The following is a 13,825-nucleotide window of genomic DNA, read 5'->3' on the forward strand; positions in this document are numbered from 1 at the left end:
GCTCCTTTGTTTTGGCCACATTCAGCTGCAGGTGGTTCCCCTCACACCACCTCATAAAGAGGTCAGTCCGTCCTCTGGACTCCTCTTCCCGTGTCCACACTTCCAATAATGGCGTGTCATCAGAGGATTCCTGGAGGAGTTTCTGTGATGTGCTTGAAGTCGGCCGTGTGGATGGTGAAGAGGAGAGGGGGCAGCACAGCTCCCTGGGTGCTCCCATGTTGCTGTTCAGACTCTCTGACACACAGCTCTGCAGTCTCACAAACTGTGGTCTGCCTGTCAGGTAGTCGCTGATCCACTGGACCAGTGGAGCCTCCGCCTGCACGGACTCCGACTTCTCCCTCAGCAGCAGGGCTGGATCGAGTTAAAGGCGCTGGAGAAGTCCAAGAACATTATCTGAACTGTGGTGTTGGGTCGAGGAACACGCTCTCTGCAGCACATGTATCACTGCATCGTCCACCCCCAGGTGGGGCTGGCATGCAAACTGCAGAGGGTCCTGTGACTGACTCTCCAGGGTGAGTGAGTTGCTCGTTGTTACACTACAAACAGAGACAGTCTGTTTTTTCCTGTTATTATTTAAATCTGTGTGGTGGTTGCATTTGGTTACCCATAGGTGTGTGTGGGACCGTGCAGACAGCAACATATGTTCGTATCATCACACACACAACAGCTGTGTGCAGTCTTAATGCCTTGTTGTAGGAGGTAAGTGTTTGCCCAGACTGTGTTCAGTAAGTTCAAATCATCACATTACTGGTGCACTGGTACAGCACATGTGGGTGAAGCTCTGGTGTGCAAGCTTCCCAAGCAACAGTGGTGTTGTCACGGTGAGCTGTGTGGCAGGCAGAGGTTGGACCCAAACGCAGGACTCAGAGATGGGACTCGGAAGGATGATCTAAACTGGGAGTTCATGACATAACCTGACATAACCTGACAAAACATGACGGCCGAGAAACACACAACTAACGAGGAGGATGCAACAACTGGCAGGGAATAACACAGGGCTTGAATACAAACTGGTGTGATTAGAGAATGAGACAGGAGGGAGACACAGCTGGGACAATGCAGGCATGATGAGGCACGGGGACACAACACTGAAACTGTCATGGCTGGGGCAGCAGCCATGGGACTCGAATGCAGCACTTACTGAGGTGTGAGGGTGGTTTATTATAAATGACAGAACACAAAGTGGGGATGGCATAAACAGAACTTAGGAGAAACTAAACTGGGAGAAACTAAACTATAGAACGGCAAACCTGAACACGAAGGGAGGACAGCAGGGAGAGCACACAGTGGATTCACAGAGAGGTTCCCAGACAGTTTCCAGGAGATGAATACAGAGTAATGCAGAGTAACACAGACGACGCAACGAGGAACACAGGCAGACACACACTATAAATCAGGGGTCCCCAATCCCAGTCCACAGGGTCCGGTGTCCCTGCAGGTTTTAGATGTGTCCTTGATCCATCACAGCTGATTTAAATGGATAAATTACCTTCTCAACATGTCTTGAAGTTCTCCAGAGGCCTGGTAATGAACTAATCATGTGATTCAGGTGTGTTGACCCAGGGTGACATCTAAAACCTGCAGGACACCGGCCCTCGTGGACTGAGATTGGGGACCCCTGCTATAAATACACAGAGGGACACTGGAAATCACACACAGGTGGGAGACACAGCTGGACCTGATGAACCTGACGAGACAGGGGAAGACTAACACCAGGGACCAACAGAGGGAGCACCAACCCAGAAACCCAGAATCCAAAAATCCCAAAACACAAAACAGTCCACAAATAATAATGAGAATATTAATAACAATAAATACACCAAACCCAAAATCACTGAGTCCACAGACTCAGGACCATGACAAGAACTACCTGTGTCTGTTTGGTCAGTATCAGGCTCGGTCTGACGATGTTTCCACTGCTTTTCTCTTTCAGGCTGTGTTCACAGTAAGTTACAGTGTAACGCTCGTCTTCTTCCTGTCCCCTGCAAAGGCACACTGGACTATCAGGACCTTTCTTTTCGCTGAGGACATGAATCATGTCCTCCGAATAGCTGCGCAGTTTCCCGAGATTTGGGTGTGAGATTTCTCACCAAGGCATGGTCACCTGGCTGAAGCTCAGAGCTCCATGCATGTTGGTTTTTCTGTGCTCTTCTTGCACTCCTTCTCATATTCTGCCTCGCAATTACATAGACCTTTTACATAACTTCTCTCCATAACTTCTGAGACTCGTGAAGTGTCCGCAGCATACCTAGCAGTGTCCTGTTGAAGCGCTCTGCAGGATTGGCCGGTGGGTGGTACAGGGAGGTACGAGAATGGCTGATACTGCAGTAATCTTGGAGCTTGCCCTGGTCACGCTGTATTTTGGATGGGAAACCAAAGTTCATGATAAAGTCATCAAAGAGCTTCTTTGTCCCAGTCTTTCCAGACTTGTCCTTTGTTGTGTATGTCCGAGCGTATTTGGTGAAATGATCCACGACTCCGAGTATTCCTCACCTCCTTTGCATTCATCCAAATGCAAACAGTCAATGGACATCATCTAAAACTGTGCAGAAGTCTCAGTGCTCTGAACTGGTGTTCTGGTTATTCTGGTAGGCGTCTTCTTCTTCATACAGCGACACACCTGAGTGACAGAGTGCTCCACTTCCTGCCTCATTTTAGACCAGCAGAAGCTCTCCCTGGTGAGAGCGACCATCCTGTCTGCCTCTAAATGTCCCATCTCCTTGTTTAGGTGTTTGTAGATCATGGACTTTAAATGCAATCTCCATCAATCTACAAATGGGGCCACTGCCAGAGAAGGTACCTGACTGCCTGACTCTCCACCATCTTTACAATCTTTTCAGGGACATCATTCGATTTATGGCTGCATCTGCGTTCTGGGCATCTCTGATGTCGTCAACTGCAAAAGGCTGAAATGTTTCTGAGATGATGCCTCCTTCTGGCAATGCGTCGACATTACAGGTGACAGGTGAGACCCAGCTCACCTCTCCTGTTTTCTCTCTCTCTAGATCCTTCCCAATATGGCATCCTGCTGGCATTCCTCTGCATTCCTGCATGAGTGGACTTTCCTCTTCTTGATAAGAAATCTCGATTTGCTGATCCAGGACTGTACTTGAGGGTGAACCGACCACCCAGCGGTGTCCAGCTGCATTAAGTTTTACTGACTTCATGACATATGTTAAAGGATTATTGTCACTGAGGTGCATGAAACATATTCACGACAGCGTTCTGTTATGGCCGATGTCAGTGCCAGGAATCCCAGGTTGGCAGACTGTAGCTTGTAGTGTTTTTCTGCAGCGGTCAGTGTCTGCGATCCATCGCCTATGACTCAGAGCAGCCCCTTGATGCTGGTACAAGACTGCACCGAGCCATCCTCAGAGGCATCTACATGAAGAACAAACGGTTTCTCTCTGACTGGTGGATTTGTCAGCTGCTTTACAGTTTGTTGAGTGTCTCTTGGTGAATTGCCATCGACTGGACTGGATGGGGTGGTGGCAGCTGAGCAGATTTGCGGTGACACCCCTTACTCTTTTCACTCTGCTTCTGTTCAGACTTTGCTAAGAGTTCATAGACGGTTCGGCTGTCCTCGAGAAGTCTTGTATAAAGGGTCTAAGGCAGGGTGGGCAACTCCAGGCCTCGAGGGCCGGTGTCCCTGCAGGTTTCAGATGTGTCCTTGAACCAACACAGCTGATTTAAATGGCTAAAGTAGCTCCTGAAGCTCTCCAGAGGCTGGTAATGAACTAATCATGTGATTCAGGTGTGTTGACCCAAGATGAGATCTAAAACCTGCAGGACACCGGCCCTCGAGGCTTGGAGTTGCCCATCCCTGGTCTAAGGAAACCCAACAACTTTCTCACCTCTCTCATGTTTCATCTTCAGCTTCTTTGGGGTTCATCTTGTGTCCCTCTGAAGGAACTACCCGCCCCACATAGTAGACGTCACGTTTGAAAAATCACACTTCTGTGGCCTCAGTTTGATGCCACATTTTCTCTGTCGCTGTAGCACTCTCCTCACATTTTGTGTTGCTTGAACCTGGAACCTGAAGCTGAAGCATCATCCAAATATGGGACACAAACTTCATCCCTGAGGTTTCCCAGACATCCCTTCATGTAGCGCTGGAGCCCTGCTGGGGCATTAGTAAGGCCAAATGGGACCCTCACCCACTGACGGAGTCCTCATGGTGTTATAAATGCAGGGTCTGCTTTTCTCAATCGTGAAACCCTGGTGATGAGCCTTCCCCACTTTTGGATCCAGCCCAGATTGAGTAAGTCCCGTATGTTTGCTTTAACGTCCTGATAAAGGTGTCTGGGGTTTGTGTTATATGTCTTTTGCACAGACACATTTAGCTGTATATTCAGCTCTAGAGCTTTAATGCATCTTTTGCCTACCAGCTATTTGCTGTTGTTTACGGCGCCTTGAGGCTGAACGGATCTGTTAGCTCCTCCCCTTCAGTGTTAAGTGTGATTTCGATCTTACTTGAATTAGCTGAGCACTTTTTCCTACGACAACCTGATGCCCAGTGTCCCTTTCTGTATTGGACGTTCGACACTGCTGGCACTGCCTAATGTTTGTGCTCCTAAACTGTGATTGGTTTGTCAGGCGACTCGCCCTCTCTCGTTTGCTGAGGTTTAGTGGTTTGCTGAAGACTTGCAATGTGAGCGGGTTCTGCAGAGCCTCACATATAACCTGACTGCCTTGATCAACTGTGCAACAGCGTAAGTAACTTTCCTCTATCTCCACAATAAGCTGCTCCCAGTCAGGTACATCTGTCGTCCTTTATACATGAAGGAAAACTTTTTCGTCGCTTGCAGCTCATCTTTCTTTGCAGTGAAAAACTCCCAGGTTGTGTTGCACCCTCAGAGAGATGAGTCCATTCTCCTTTTGGCAACTTTATTTTCTTCAGTTCAGGTTTGAAGTTTACATGCACAGCATCATCAACAGCTGCTGCTCTCATCTCTGCTGACATCATCAGCCAGTCTGAACTCCAACCTCCCGAAAAATAGTAAAACTAAAATAATTCACTGAAAATGTGTCCAAAAATTAAACACAGTTAAATCCGTATACTCCTTAAAGATTTTCCAAAATGTCAGTTTTCTAAACACACCTCGATCACAACAACGGCAACAAAGACTGAAATATCTAAAATGGGCAGAAACAGAAGTGAACTCAGAGGGCGATGTGAACACGAGCACATGACAAGAAAGGCTGAGGTGAACTATATAAGGAAAGTTTGGAAAAGGAAAGACTGCTACTGAAGAAGAGAAACGAGTATCGGATCATTCAATTCAATTCAATTTTATTTATATAGCGCCAAATCACAACAAAAGTCGCCTTTTCATCATCACTGAAAAAATTCAAAAACATTCTCAAATCACAGACAGGAAGTCGTTAAACTGGCATCACCTGTGACTGCAGAGGTTGATGGCCTGCACTTTTGATGCAGCACAGGTGATTTTATTAAATAATTTATAGGATAACTTGTAATTTGTATTTCTCATTAACACGTTGTACAGTTTAATTGTGTCTTGATAAATGACCACTAACCACCGTTAGCTTGGAAACAAACAGAATAATGTCCTTAGCTTCTTCCAAAAACAAAGATCAACCAGGAACAAGAGGGAAGAAAACAGTGACTATAACTGATAATTCACCTTTGTTGTTGTGCGATTATTCGTTATCTCTGGAGCATTGTTGGCATGAACATCGGAGGTGGACAGAGTAAAAAATCTCTGAAGAAAACATCACTCACAGTATATTTTTATGTTTTCGCTGTGTGGTCTGAGTCTGTAGTGACGTATTTGTATCTTAATGGGCGACTGAGACTGAAGAGCAAAAATAAAACTCAGATTTTGTACTTCATAGGTGAGATGAGAATATGTTCATTTAACATTTGGTCACATTGTTGCAAACTATTTCTTTGCAAACTAAGGTGAGTAAATTTGAGTAGATACGTGTCACAGATAACTTGAGGATACAATAAAGTAAATATTGGTGATATTACGGATAACGTGGGAGGAATAACCTGAGCTGTTACAAGAATCTTCATCAACTCCACAATTCTCCAGAGTTCGGTGGTGGTGCTCACGACCACCACTGGGTCAAGAGGGCGACCCACAACGGGCCTTCAGCTTGTTCCCAGTATGCTGCTGCCCCAGCAGACCACACCATAAACACGAGTTATGCTGCACTTCTTTCTGTGAGCTGTAGTGAGTGGACATCAGAGCCTTCTTGATTCCATAATCTAACACGGCAAAAATGATCAGAATAAAAGGCAGAACATACAAAACCAATCTGCAGGTTTGCAGCTTGGGCAGCGGCCCCCTGGTGTCTCTGCTGGGAATTCCCACTGTGGACATCTCATCTCACAGAAGGAAAAGGGAAGAACCTTATATAGAAAATAGTACATTTAGTGAGTTTTTAAAACTTTTTTTTTAAATTAAAACCTCCTGAGACCCAAAGCTGCCGGTAGCGGGGACAAAGGGGGTGAACTGTAGCTGAACACTATTGGCATGTGTGGTGTCCACAACAACCGCAGAATCTCCACTAAATGCTCATAGAAACCATTTCATCCAAACTCAGCAAAAACAAGTGAGCTAAACTTACAGCCCAGAATCTATTCAGCTGAAAGAGTTCAGTTCAGTTTTTTCTGCAATAATACATGCATTATCCTCTGGCACGCTATAGTGTTTGATGTTTGGTATGTCAGAAACACTCATGTAAATATCGCTTAGCTGTGACTAAATAAGAGACTCTGCTCATTTGGCAGGACATACATTTTTCCACCGTTTGTTGTATTGTCTACACATAAGTGGTGATTATATCACAGAAATGTGTGATGATGAAATGGCTGTTTCTCAGAACAAATCGTTGACTACACCACATTTTGCTCACCTATAATAAATAGTATTATGAGAAAAGTCCAGCTTTCAGCCACTTACTGTTATTACTGTTTAAATTAAACATGTCTGTGATCAGTGCTGTAGTCAGGGTGTTTGTGTTAAAGGATTAGACCAGAGACATGCTGCAGACGGTAACTTTATTGAGAACACAAACACAGGAAATCAATCGGCCCTGTTTAACACCCATGAGGGCAACATAGCCGTCTAGGAAGCGCATGGCCCCTTTTTCACCACCTTCACAGTCTTCTTCTCTTCTCTGTAGGAGAGAAAAACAAACATAGATTCATTGTGTGTGTGTGTGTGTGTGTGTGTGTGTGTGTGTGTGTGTGTGTGTGTGTGTGTGTGTGTGTGTGTGTGTGTGTGTGTGTTACATGCCTGTTCTTCTTGCACAGAAGACACTCGGTGTCATAGGTGTTTCCATCGCTCCCACATACTGGAGCATACTCCTTGGTGCAGATTCCTCCTTCGTACTTCCCACAGTTGGGCTGGATACAAAAGCAGGCAGTGACAGGATTACTCATTCTTAATTTAATCCCTTCAGCAAGTTTAACCTCCAGTGGCTGGTCGACCTCTGAACAGACCTACACAGGTGCTCCTTTCTTAACTTCTTAACTGAATCAGAAAAATCTGAATCATCTTTATTTGTTTGTGAACACAAACAAGGAATTGCTCTCTGCATGCAAAGAACAAATGTTTTCAAGTAGCAGTATCTATATAGTACACACACACACACAAACACACGTGTGTGTGTGTGTATATATATATTTCAACGCGTTAGCATGGTCAGCTCGTTAACGCGTTAGTTAGCGCAGTGCAGCCCCACGCACGGGGCTCGCTAACGGAGAATTGCCGTGTTAATTCAGTTACGGCGTTGATGTTATTTTAACGCTGACAGCACTAATATATATATATGTATATATTCACACACACATATATTGGCAAGAATACCAGAGGCACAAAACACCAGCTACTGGTAGACCGAGCAGTCAGCTGAGACTGCAAGACCAGGCTGACCAACCTGTGCACTGCCTGGACTGATTACAAGAAGGCCTATGACTCAATGCCCCACAGCTGGATACTGGAAGGCCTAGAACTGTACAAGATCAACAGGACCCTAAGCTAAGCTAAGTGCTCAATGGGGATGTGGTGGACAACACTGGAAGCCAACTTCATCGAACTACCAGAAGGCAACATTGCAGACATAGAGGAGAGCTACAGGTACCTGGGGATCCCACAGGTGAATGGGAACCATGAAGATGTCACAGCCTGGGGGTACAAGAACAAGATCCGGACTATCAACACGTACGCCCTGCCCGTGATCAGGTACCCTGCTGGTATAATAAGATGGCCAAAGGAGGAGATAGAAGCCACTGACATCAAGACAAGGAAGCTCCTGACCATGTATGGAGGGTTTCACCCCAAGTCCAGCACCCTGAGGCTGTACGCTAAGAGGAAGGAAGGAGGGACTGGTGAGTGTCAGCACCATAGTCCAGGATGAGACAACGAACATCCACGAATACATCAGGAAGATGGCCTCAACTGACAGCGTGCTCAGTGAATACCTCAGGCAGCAGAAACCCAAGAAAGAGGAGGAAGAGGAGGAACCATCATGGAAGGACAGGCCCCTGCATGTATGTACCACCGGCAGATAGAGGAGGTGGCTGACATCCAGAAATCCTACCAGTGGCTGGACAAAGCTGGACTGAAAGACAGCACAGAGGCACTAATCATGGCAGCACAAGAACAAGCTCTAAGCATGACATTGATAGAGGCTGGGGTCTATCACACCAGGCTGCAGGCTGTGTAAAGATGAGACAATCCAGCACTTAACAGCAGGGTGCAAGATGCTAGCAGCAGGGTATACAAGGAACGGCATAACCAAGTGGCCGGCATAGTGTACAGAAACATCTGTGCCGAATATAACCTGGAAGTCCTGAGGTCAAAATGGTAGATGCCCCCAAGGGTGGTGGAGAATGACTGAGCTCAGATCCTGTGGGACTTCCAGATACAGACGGACAAAATGGTGGTGGCTAACCAACCGGACATAGTGGTGGTAGACAAACAGAAGAAGACGGCCGTAGTGATCGATATAGCGGTTCCAAATGACAGCAACATCAGGAAGAAGGAACACGAGAAGCCTTAAAGGAACTTTTAACGTCTCATCTCTCATGTCTTTGCTTTGCAGAACTTTTATTGAATCTGTGGTTTTCTTCTGTGTCGTTCTTTGGTTTGGTAACATGACTGAAGAACGTGAATCGGCTGGGACGTGCGGTGAAGTCACGTCTACAGACTGTGAAGTGGAGAGTGGACCCAAATACAGGCCATGGAAACTGAACTGGATGTGTTTACTTTGGCTGCACAAACATACAAACAAAAGGTGAAGACTTAGCTGTGAGGAGGAAAAGACTCAGTTTCTTTTATTTCTACAGTAACTCGTCTCCTTAGAATCAAATAATCAGTGTGGGGTTTTATTGTTCTTCTTCTTTTTTTAATTCATTTGTTTTTGTTTTTATTTATTGTGATGTTGTTTTAATCTTACGCAGTCCTTTGCTCACTGGTGTCCTTGTTGCTAATTTCCCCTTGTGGAACAATAAAGTGCTGAATTAAACTTAAATAGCCAAGTGTTCAGGTTAACGCCTGAGAAGCTGCTCAAAAGCTAAAAAGACTAAATGTTTAAAAGAATCAGCGGAATATTAATGAGACCATTTTTGATCGTACTGAATATTTATCGTACTTTGAATGCTTGATGATTCAGACTGACTTCATGTTTCTCATCTTATTTACTTTTGTTCTTTGTAAACATTTTGCATGGAAGTGAAATAAAAGAAAAAGTCAACATTTTTATGACTCATGGTTCTTTGACAGTATATTATCCGTTCTCCTGAAACATGTAGTGCAATGTTTAAATAACACTGATATGTGATATGGGCTAATCAGAGTGCCATGGTGCTTTCTCTATTCATGCACGAGCTCAGTTTAGGGTGAGCATATTCAGACGGTGTATAAACACATGGTGAGAGAAGGACAAACACTCAGAGCATCACAAAAACCCGGCAGCCTACGTCTATTGCAGCATAACTAAGGGAGGATTCAGGGTCACCTGGTCCAGCCCTAACTATATGCTTTAGCAAAAAGGAAAGTTTGAAGCCTAATCTTGAAAGTAGAGATAGTGTCTGTCTCCTGAATCCAAACTGGAAGCTGGTTCCACAGAAGAGGGGCCTGAAAACTGAAGGCTCTGCCTCCCATTCTACTTTTAAATACTCTAGGAACAACAAGTAGGCCTGCAGAGCGAGAGCGAAGTGCTCTAATAGGGTGATATGGTACTACAAGGTCATTAAGATAAGATGGGGCCTGATTATTTAAGACCTTGTATGTGAGGAGCAGGATTTTGAATTCTGGATTTAACAGGAAGCCAAAACAGGAGAAATATGCTCTCTCTTTCTAGTCCCTGTCAGGACTCTTGCTGCAGCATTTTGGATTAACTGAAGGCTTTTCAGGGAGTTTTTAGGACTTCCTGATAATAATGAATTGCAGTAGTCCAGCCTGGAAGTAATAAATGCATGAACTAGTTTTTCAGCGTCACTCTGAGACAGGATATTTCTAACTTTAGAGATGTTGCACAAATGGAAGAACGCAGTCTTACATATTTGTTTAATATGTGTGTTGAAGGACATGTCCTGGTCAAAAATGACTCCAAGGTTCCCCACAGTGTTACTGGGGGCCAAGGTAATGCCATCCAGAGTAAGAATCTGGTCAGATACCATATTTCTAAGATTTTCAGGGCCAAGTACAATAAGCTCAGTACAGTTTGTGCTGACCTTATTGGGTGGTAATATCAGCATGACGTTCAAAACAGTTTATGACCAAGAAGAACACCTAAATACTTGCAAATCGCCACAATAACCTCATTTTTATTTTAAATTAGAGGTCACCTGTGTCTTTATGTCTTCTTCCATGTCTGTAAGACATTCTTGCAGTTTAAACTAATTGGTTTGTGTTATCTGGCTTCACCAATACATACATTTGGGTACGATCAAAAAATGTTAATTGTGACGAAATTGATGAAGTCATTACTCGTTAACATTAAGGGGACGGTTGGCTCAAACTCTGACTGTTTGTCAATTTGTCAATTTGCCAATTATCTATGAAGCCCACATCGTTTCTGGGACACCACTCAGACAGCCAGAAGTTTAAGGAGAACATGCAGCTAAACATGTCACTGCTGGTCTGATTGGGGAGGGGACCAGAGAAAACTACAGAGTGGTTTTGGCAACGTTAAAACGACTTTAACGTTACTTTTAAGGATGTGAGGGGATTGTCGACGTGAATTTTACAGTTTTACGTTCACCCTTAGCCAGCAGTTTCAGGTTCCCCTGCTCTGACCCCTGGAAGACAATTCATTATGGCTGCTGATGTTTCTAGTGTCACATGTCTCGAGACAGAGTCGTCAGTTGTTCCTCGGCAGGTGCGTTGCCGAGTGTGGAAATATGATTAGAGACGTGTCTGGGTTGGTGAAGGACTGAGGCTCGGACCTTTAAATCGAACCTCTCTTCTTCCTCTCGTGTCCTGTTGCCTCCTACATCTTTCTCCATCTCTGAGTGAAGTATCTCTCACTCTTTTCTCTCCATGAAAATACAGCCGCTGGACCTTCAGCTGCAACACACTGTGTGACAAACTGAAGTCAGACAGTTTGTTTGTTTGCTGATAGGATTTTTAATTTATCTGCCTCTTAAAAACGTGCTTCGTGCTTCCTTATCATCTTGTGGACACCTGCACTCCTATACTCTATTACATTCCTATACTCTATTACATTCCTATACTCTATTACATTCCTATACTCTATTACATTTATATACTCTATTACATTTATATACTCTATAAATGTGACCACTGAAACAAAAGCAACAAGTCTGTTTTGAAAGTACAGATATTTGTGTAAAAATAAGAAAAACAAATATTCAAGTAAAGGACAGATTCTTGCAAATTCTACTTAAGTACAGTAACAAAGTACTAATACTTTGTTACTAAAACAAAGTATTAGTACTTTGTTACTTGGCACCTCTGCACATACTGATGTGCCGTCTTGGAGGAGCAGGACTACCTGTGTCCAGCTACCAGCAGCGACACCACAGCCAAAGTAGAGAGAAAACGATCAGTGTCATTGTACTGACTTCATGCTACGCTGAAGAAAAAGTGTTTCTGAAGCATTTTATGATTAACAGAACTGATAAAGGGGTGAATATTAACCTCGTCAGTTAGACACTGAACTTTGATCTCAACACTTTTAATAAAGGTTCCACCAAGAACCTTTACTGAACCATAACGTTCCCCAACACTGTTTTTTCTTTAAGCTGTTTCTGGAGAAGAACAGTTCATGAGCCTCTGAGAAATCAAATACATGTTTAAACTTGTTTGATCTCTGTTAACGGGAACATCTTGAAAGGGGCGACTCCTGTAAGTAGAAATGCATCGTAAATAAAGAACGTCGTATTCATTTGAAGTGACCACGCCCACTAAGAAGATCCTGGAAACATTTAAGACGGGAGAAATAAAAATAGTGAATAAGACCGACTCTTACCTCTGTGACATCAACAAGAGCTTCTGCTCTCGGTCCTCCAGATGTCCTCAACTTGTGGTTGTTTGGAAACACAGATGCTGTCTCAACTGCACAACATACACACATATATTATTTGTGTATTTGACCCTGTTTTAACCATCACAATTTCATATCCGGTAAGTATGTCCCCAACCAGCAGTTTGTCCATCAGATTATAATCCAGGTAAGCAGAATAAGAGAGTGTGATCTGAACGTCCGGTTACTTTGCTCCACTCCAGTCTTTGATGTGTGAATATGAAAAACATGTTTTAGTTACAACATCAAAGGAACTCTTCCAGTTCAAATATATTCCTGATCATAAAGGACATCAGGTCTTATCTTGTAAACTAAGGTTTAATAATAATATGCAGTTCACTTGTTAATGTTGTTTCACACCATGGAGAGAAAACTGCAACTAAAAAATAATCTGTTTATTCCTTCTAACTATCCTTGAGTCCTAAAAGCACACAGTGAATGATAATTTAGGCATTTTTGTATTGTTTAATTAATTCATTAATTTATGTACTGAAATGGACTGAATGTCTTTGTTTTTACAAACTGTAATCATTCTTTTAAATTACTCTTGCTAACATATTTTCATGCACCTAAAACCTGTTAAAAGGAGGAAAAAGTGATTTAAAGAAGAGCCCGAGACAGAAAATGTTTGTGCTGTGAAAGAACTCACCAGAGACAGAAAACAGCAGAACAGCCCAGAACAGCACGGCCAGCTTCATAGCTTCAGTTTGTAGACGTGTTTCTCTGGCAGCAGGTGTGTGTTTCACATGTTATCCTTACACACACACTGTGGTGTAAGGATACACTGACTGAAGCCGTCCTTTGATTGGCTTCGTTGTAAAGGAAAGGAGACGCTCCCACAAGAACACGTCACTGGATAGAAAGAAAACAGCATCCAAGAACTAACATCCAGTTGAAAATGAAGAAGTACAGTGATGTCCACACAACAGTGACCCTGTGTTTGGCTTCCTGGAAGGAGGTATTCTTCCAGGTTGGGAAACTTTCAGATTTTGTGGCACACCATTGTTGTTCTTGTGACATTACCAATAAGTTTGATGTGTCACATGACCCTCTTCCTATTGAAAAATTGCTCCCTACATGTTTACAGTTTGAGCCTAATCAGCAGCACATGGCCTGCTGTCCTTTTCTTTTATTAATCACCAGGATGTCGCATAAAAGAGGCGACCTGTGCCAAAGTCAGGGGTTAAAGGGGACGGTGGTAATGGACTGGTTCTTAAACAGCACTTTTCTTCTCTCCCAGTGCTCAAAGCGCTACAACATGCCTCATTCACACAGGTGCAAACTAATCTACATTCAC

General features: G+C 43.9%; 1 protein-coding gene across 1 annotated transcript; it reads right to left on the reverse strand.

Annotated features, from left to right (window-relative positions):
• Positions 1–7,019: 7,019 nt before the first annotated feature.
• LOC146524104 (serine protease inhibitor Kazal-type 1-like) lies at positions 7,020–13,316 on the reverse strand. Its single transcript, XM_085136151.1, has 4 exons — positions 13,178–13,316; positions 12,475–12,560; positions 7,272–7,381; positions 7,020–7,152 (listed from the first exon to the last, which is right to left on the reverse strand). The coding sequence occupies exons 1-4, from the start codon at positions 13,224–13,226 to the stop codon at positions 7,101–7,103; spliced, it is 297 nt and encodes a 98-aa protein (XP_084992277.1). The 5' UTR covers positions 13,227–13,316; the 3' UTR covers positions 7,020–7,100.
• Between the last annotated feature and the right edge of the window lie 509 nt (positions 13,317–13,825).

The sequence above is a fragment of the Neolamprologus multifasciatus genome, chromosome 2 (assembly GCF_963576455.1).
Source record: "Neolamprologus multifasciatus chromosome 2, fNeoMul1.2, whole genome shotgun sequence".
Taxonomy (NCBI): domain Eukaryota; kingdom Metazoa; phylum Chordata; class Actinopteri; order Cichliformes; family Cichlidae; genus Neolamprologus; species Neolamprologus multifasciatus.

Excerpts from the sequence above, each read along its gene's own strand:
- LOC146524104 (XM_085136151.1), bottom strand. The coding sequence starts at position 13,226 with ATGAAGCTGGCCGTGCTGTTCTGGGCTGTTCTGCTGTTTTCTGTCTCT. Across the intron at positions 12,561-13,177 it reads TCTGCTGTTTTCTGTCTCTG|TTGAGACAGCATCTGTGTTT; the intron begins GTGAGTTCTTTC and ends TATGTTGTGCAG. Across the intron at positions 7,382-12,474 it reads CTCTTGTTGATGTCACAGAG|CCCAACTGTGGGAAGTACGA; the intron begins GTAAGAGTCGGT and ends TTTTGTATCCAG.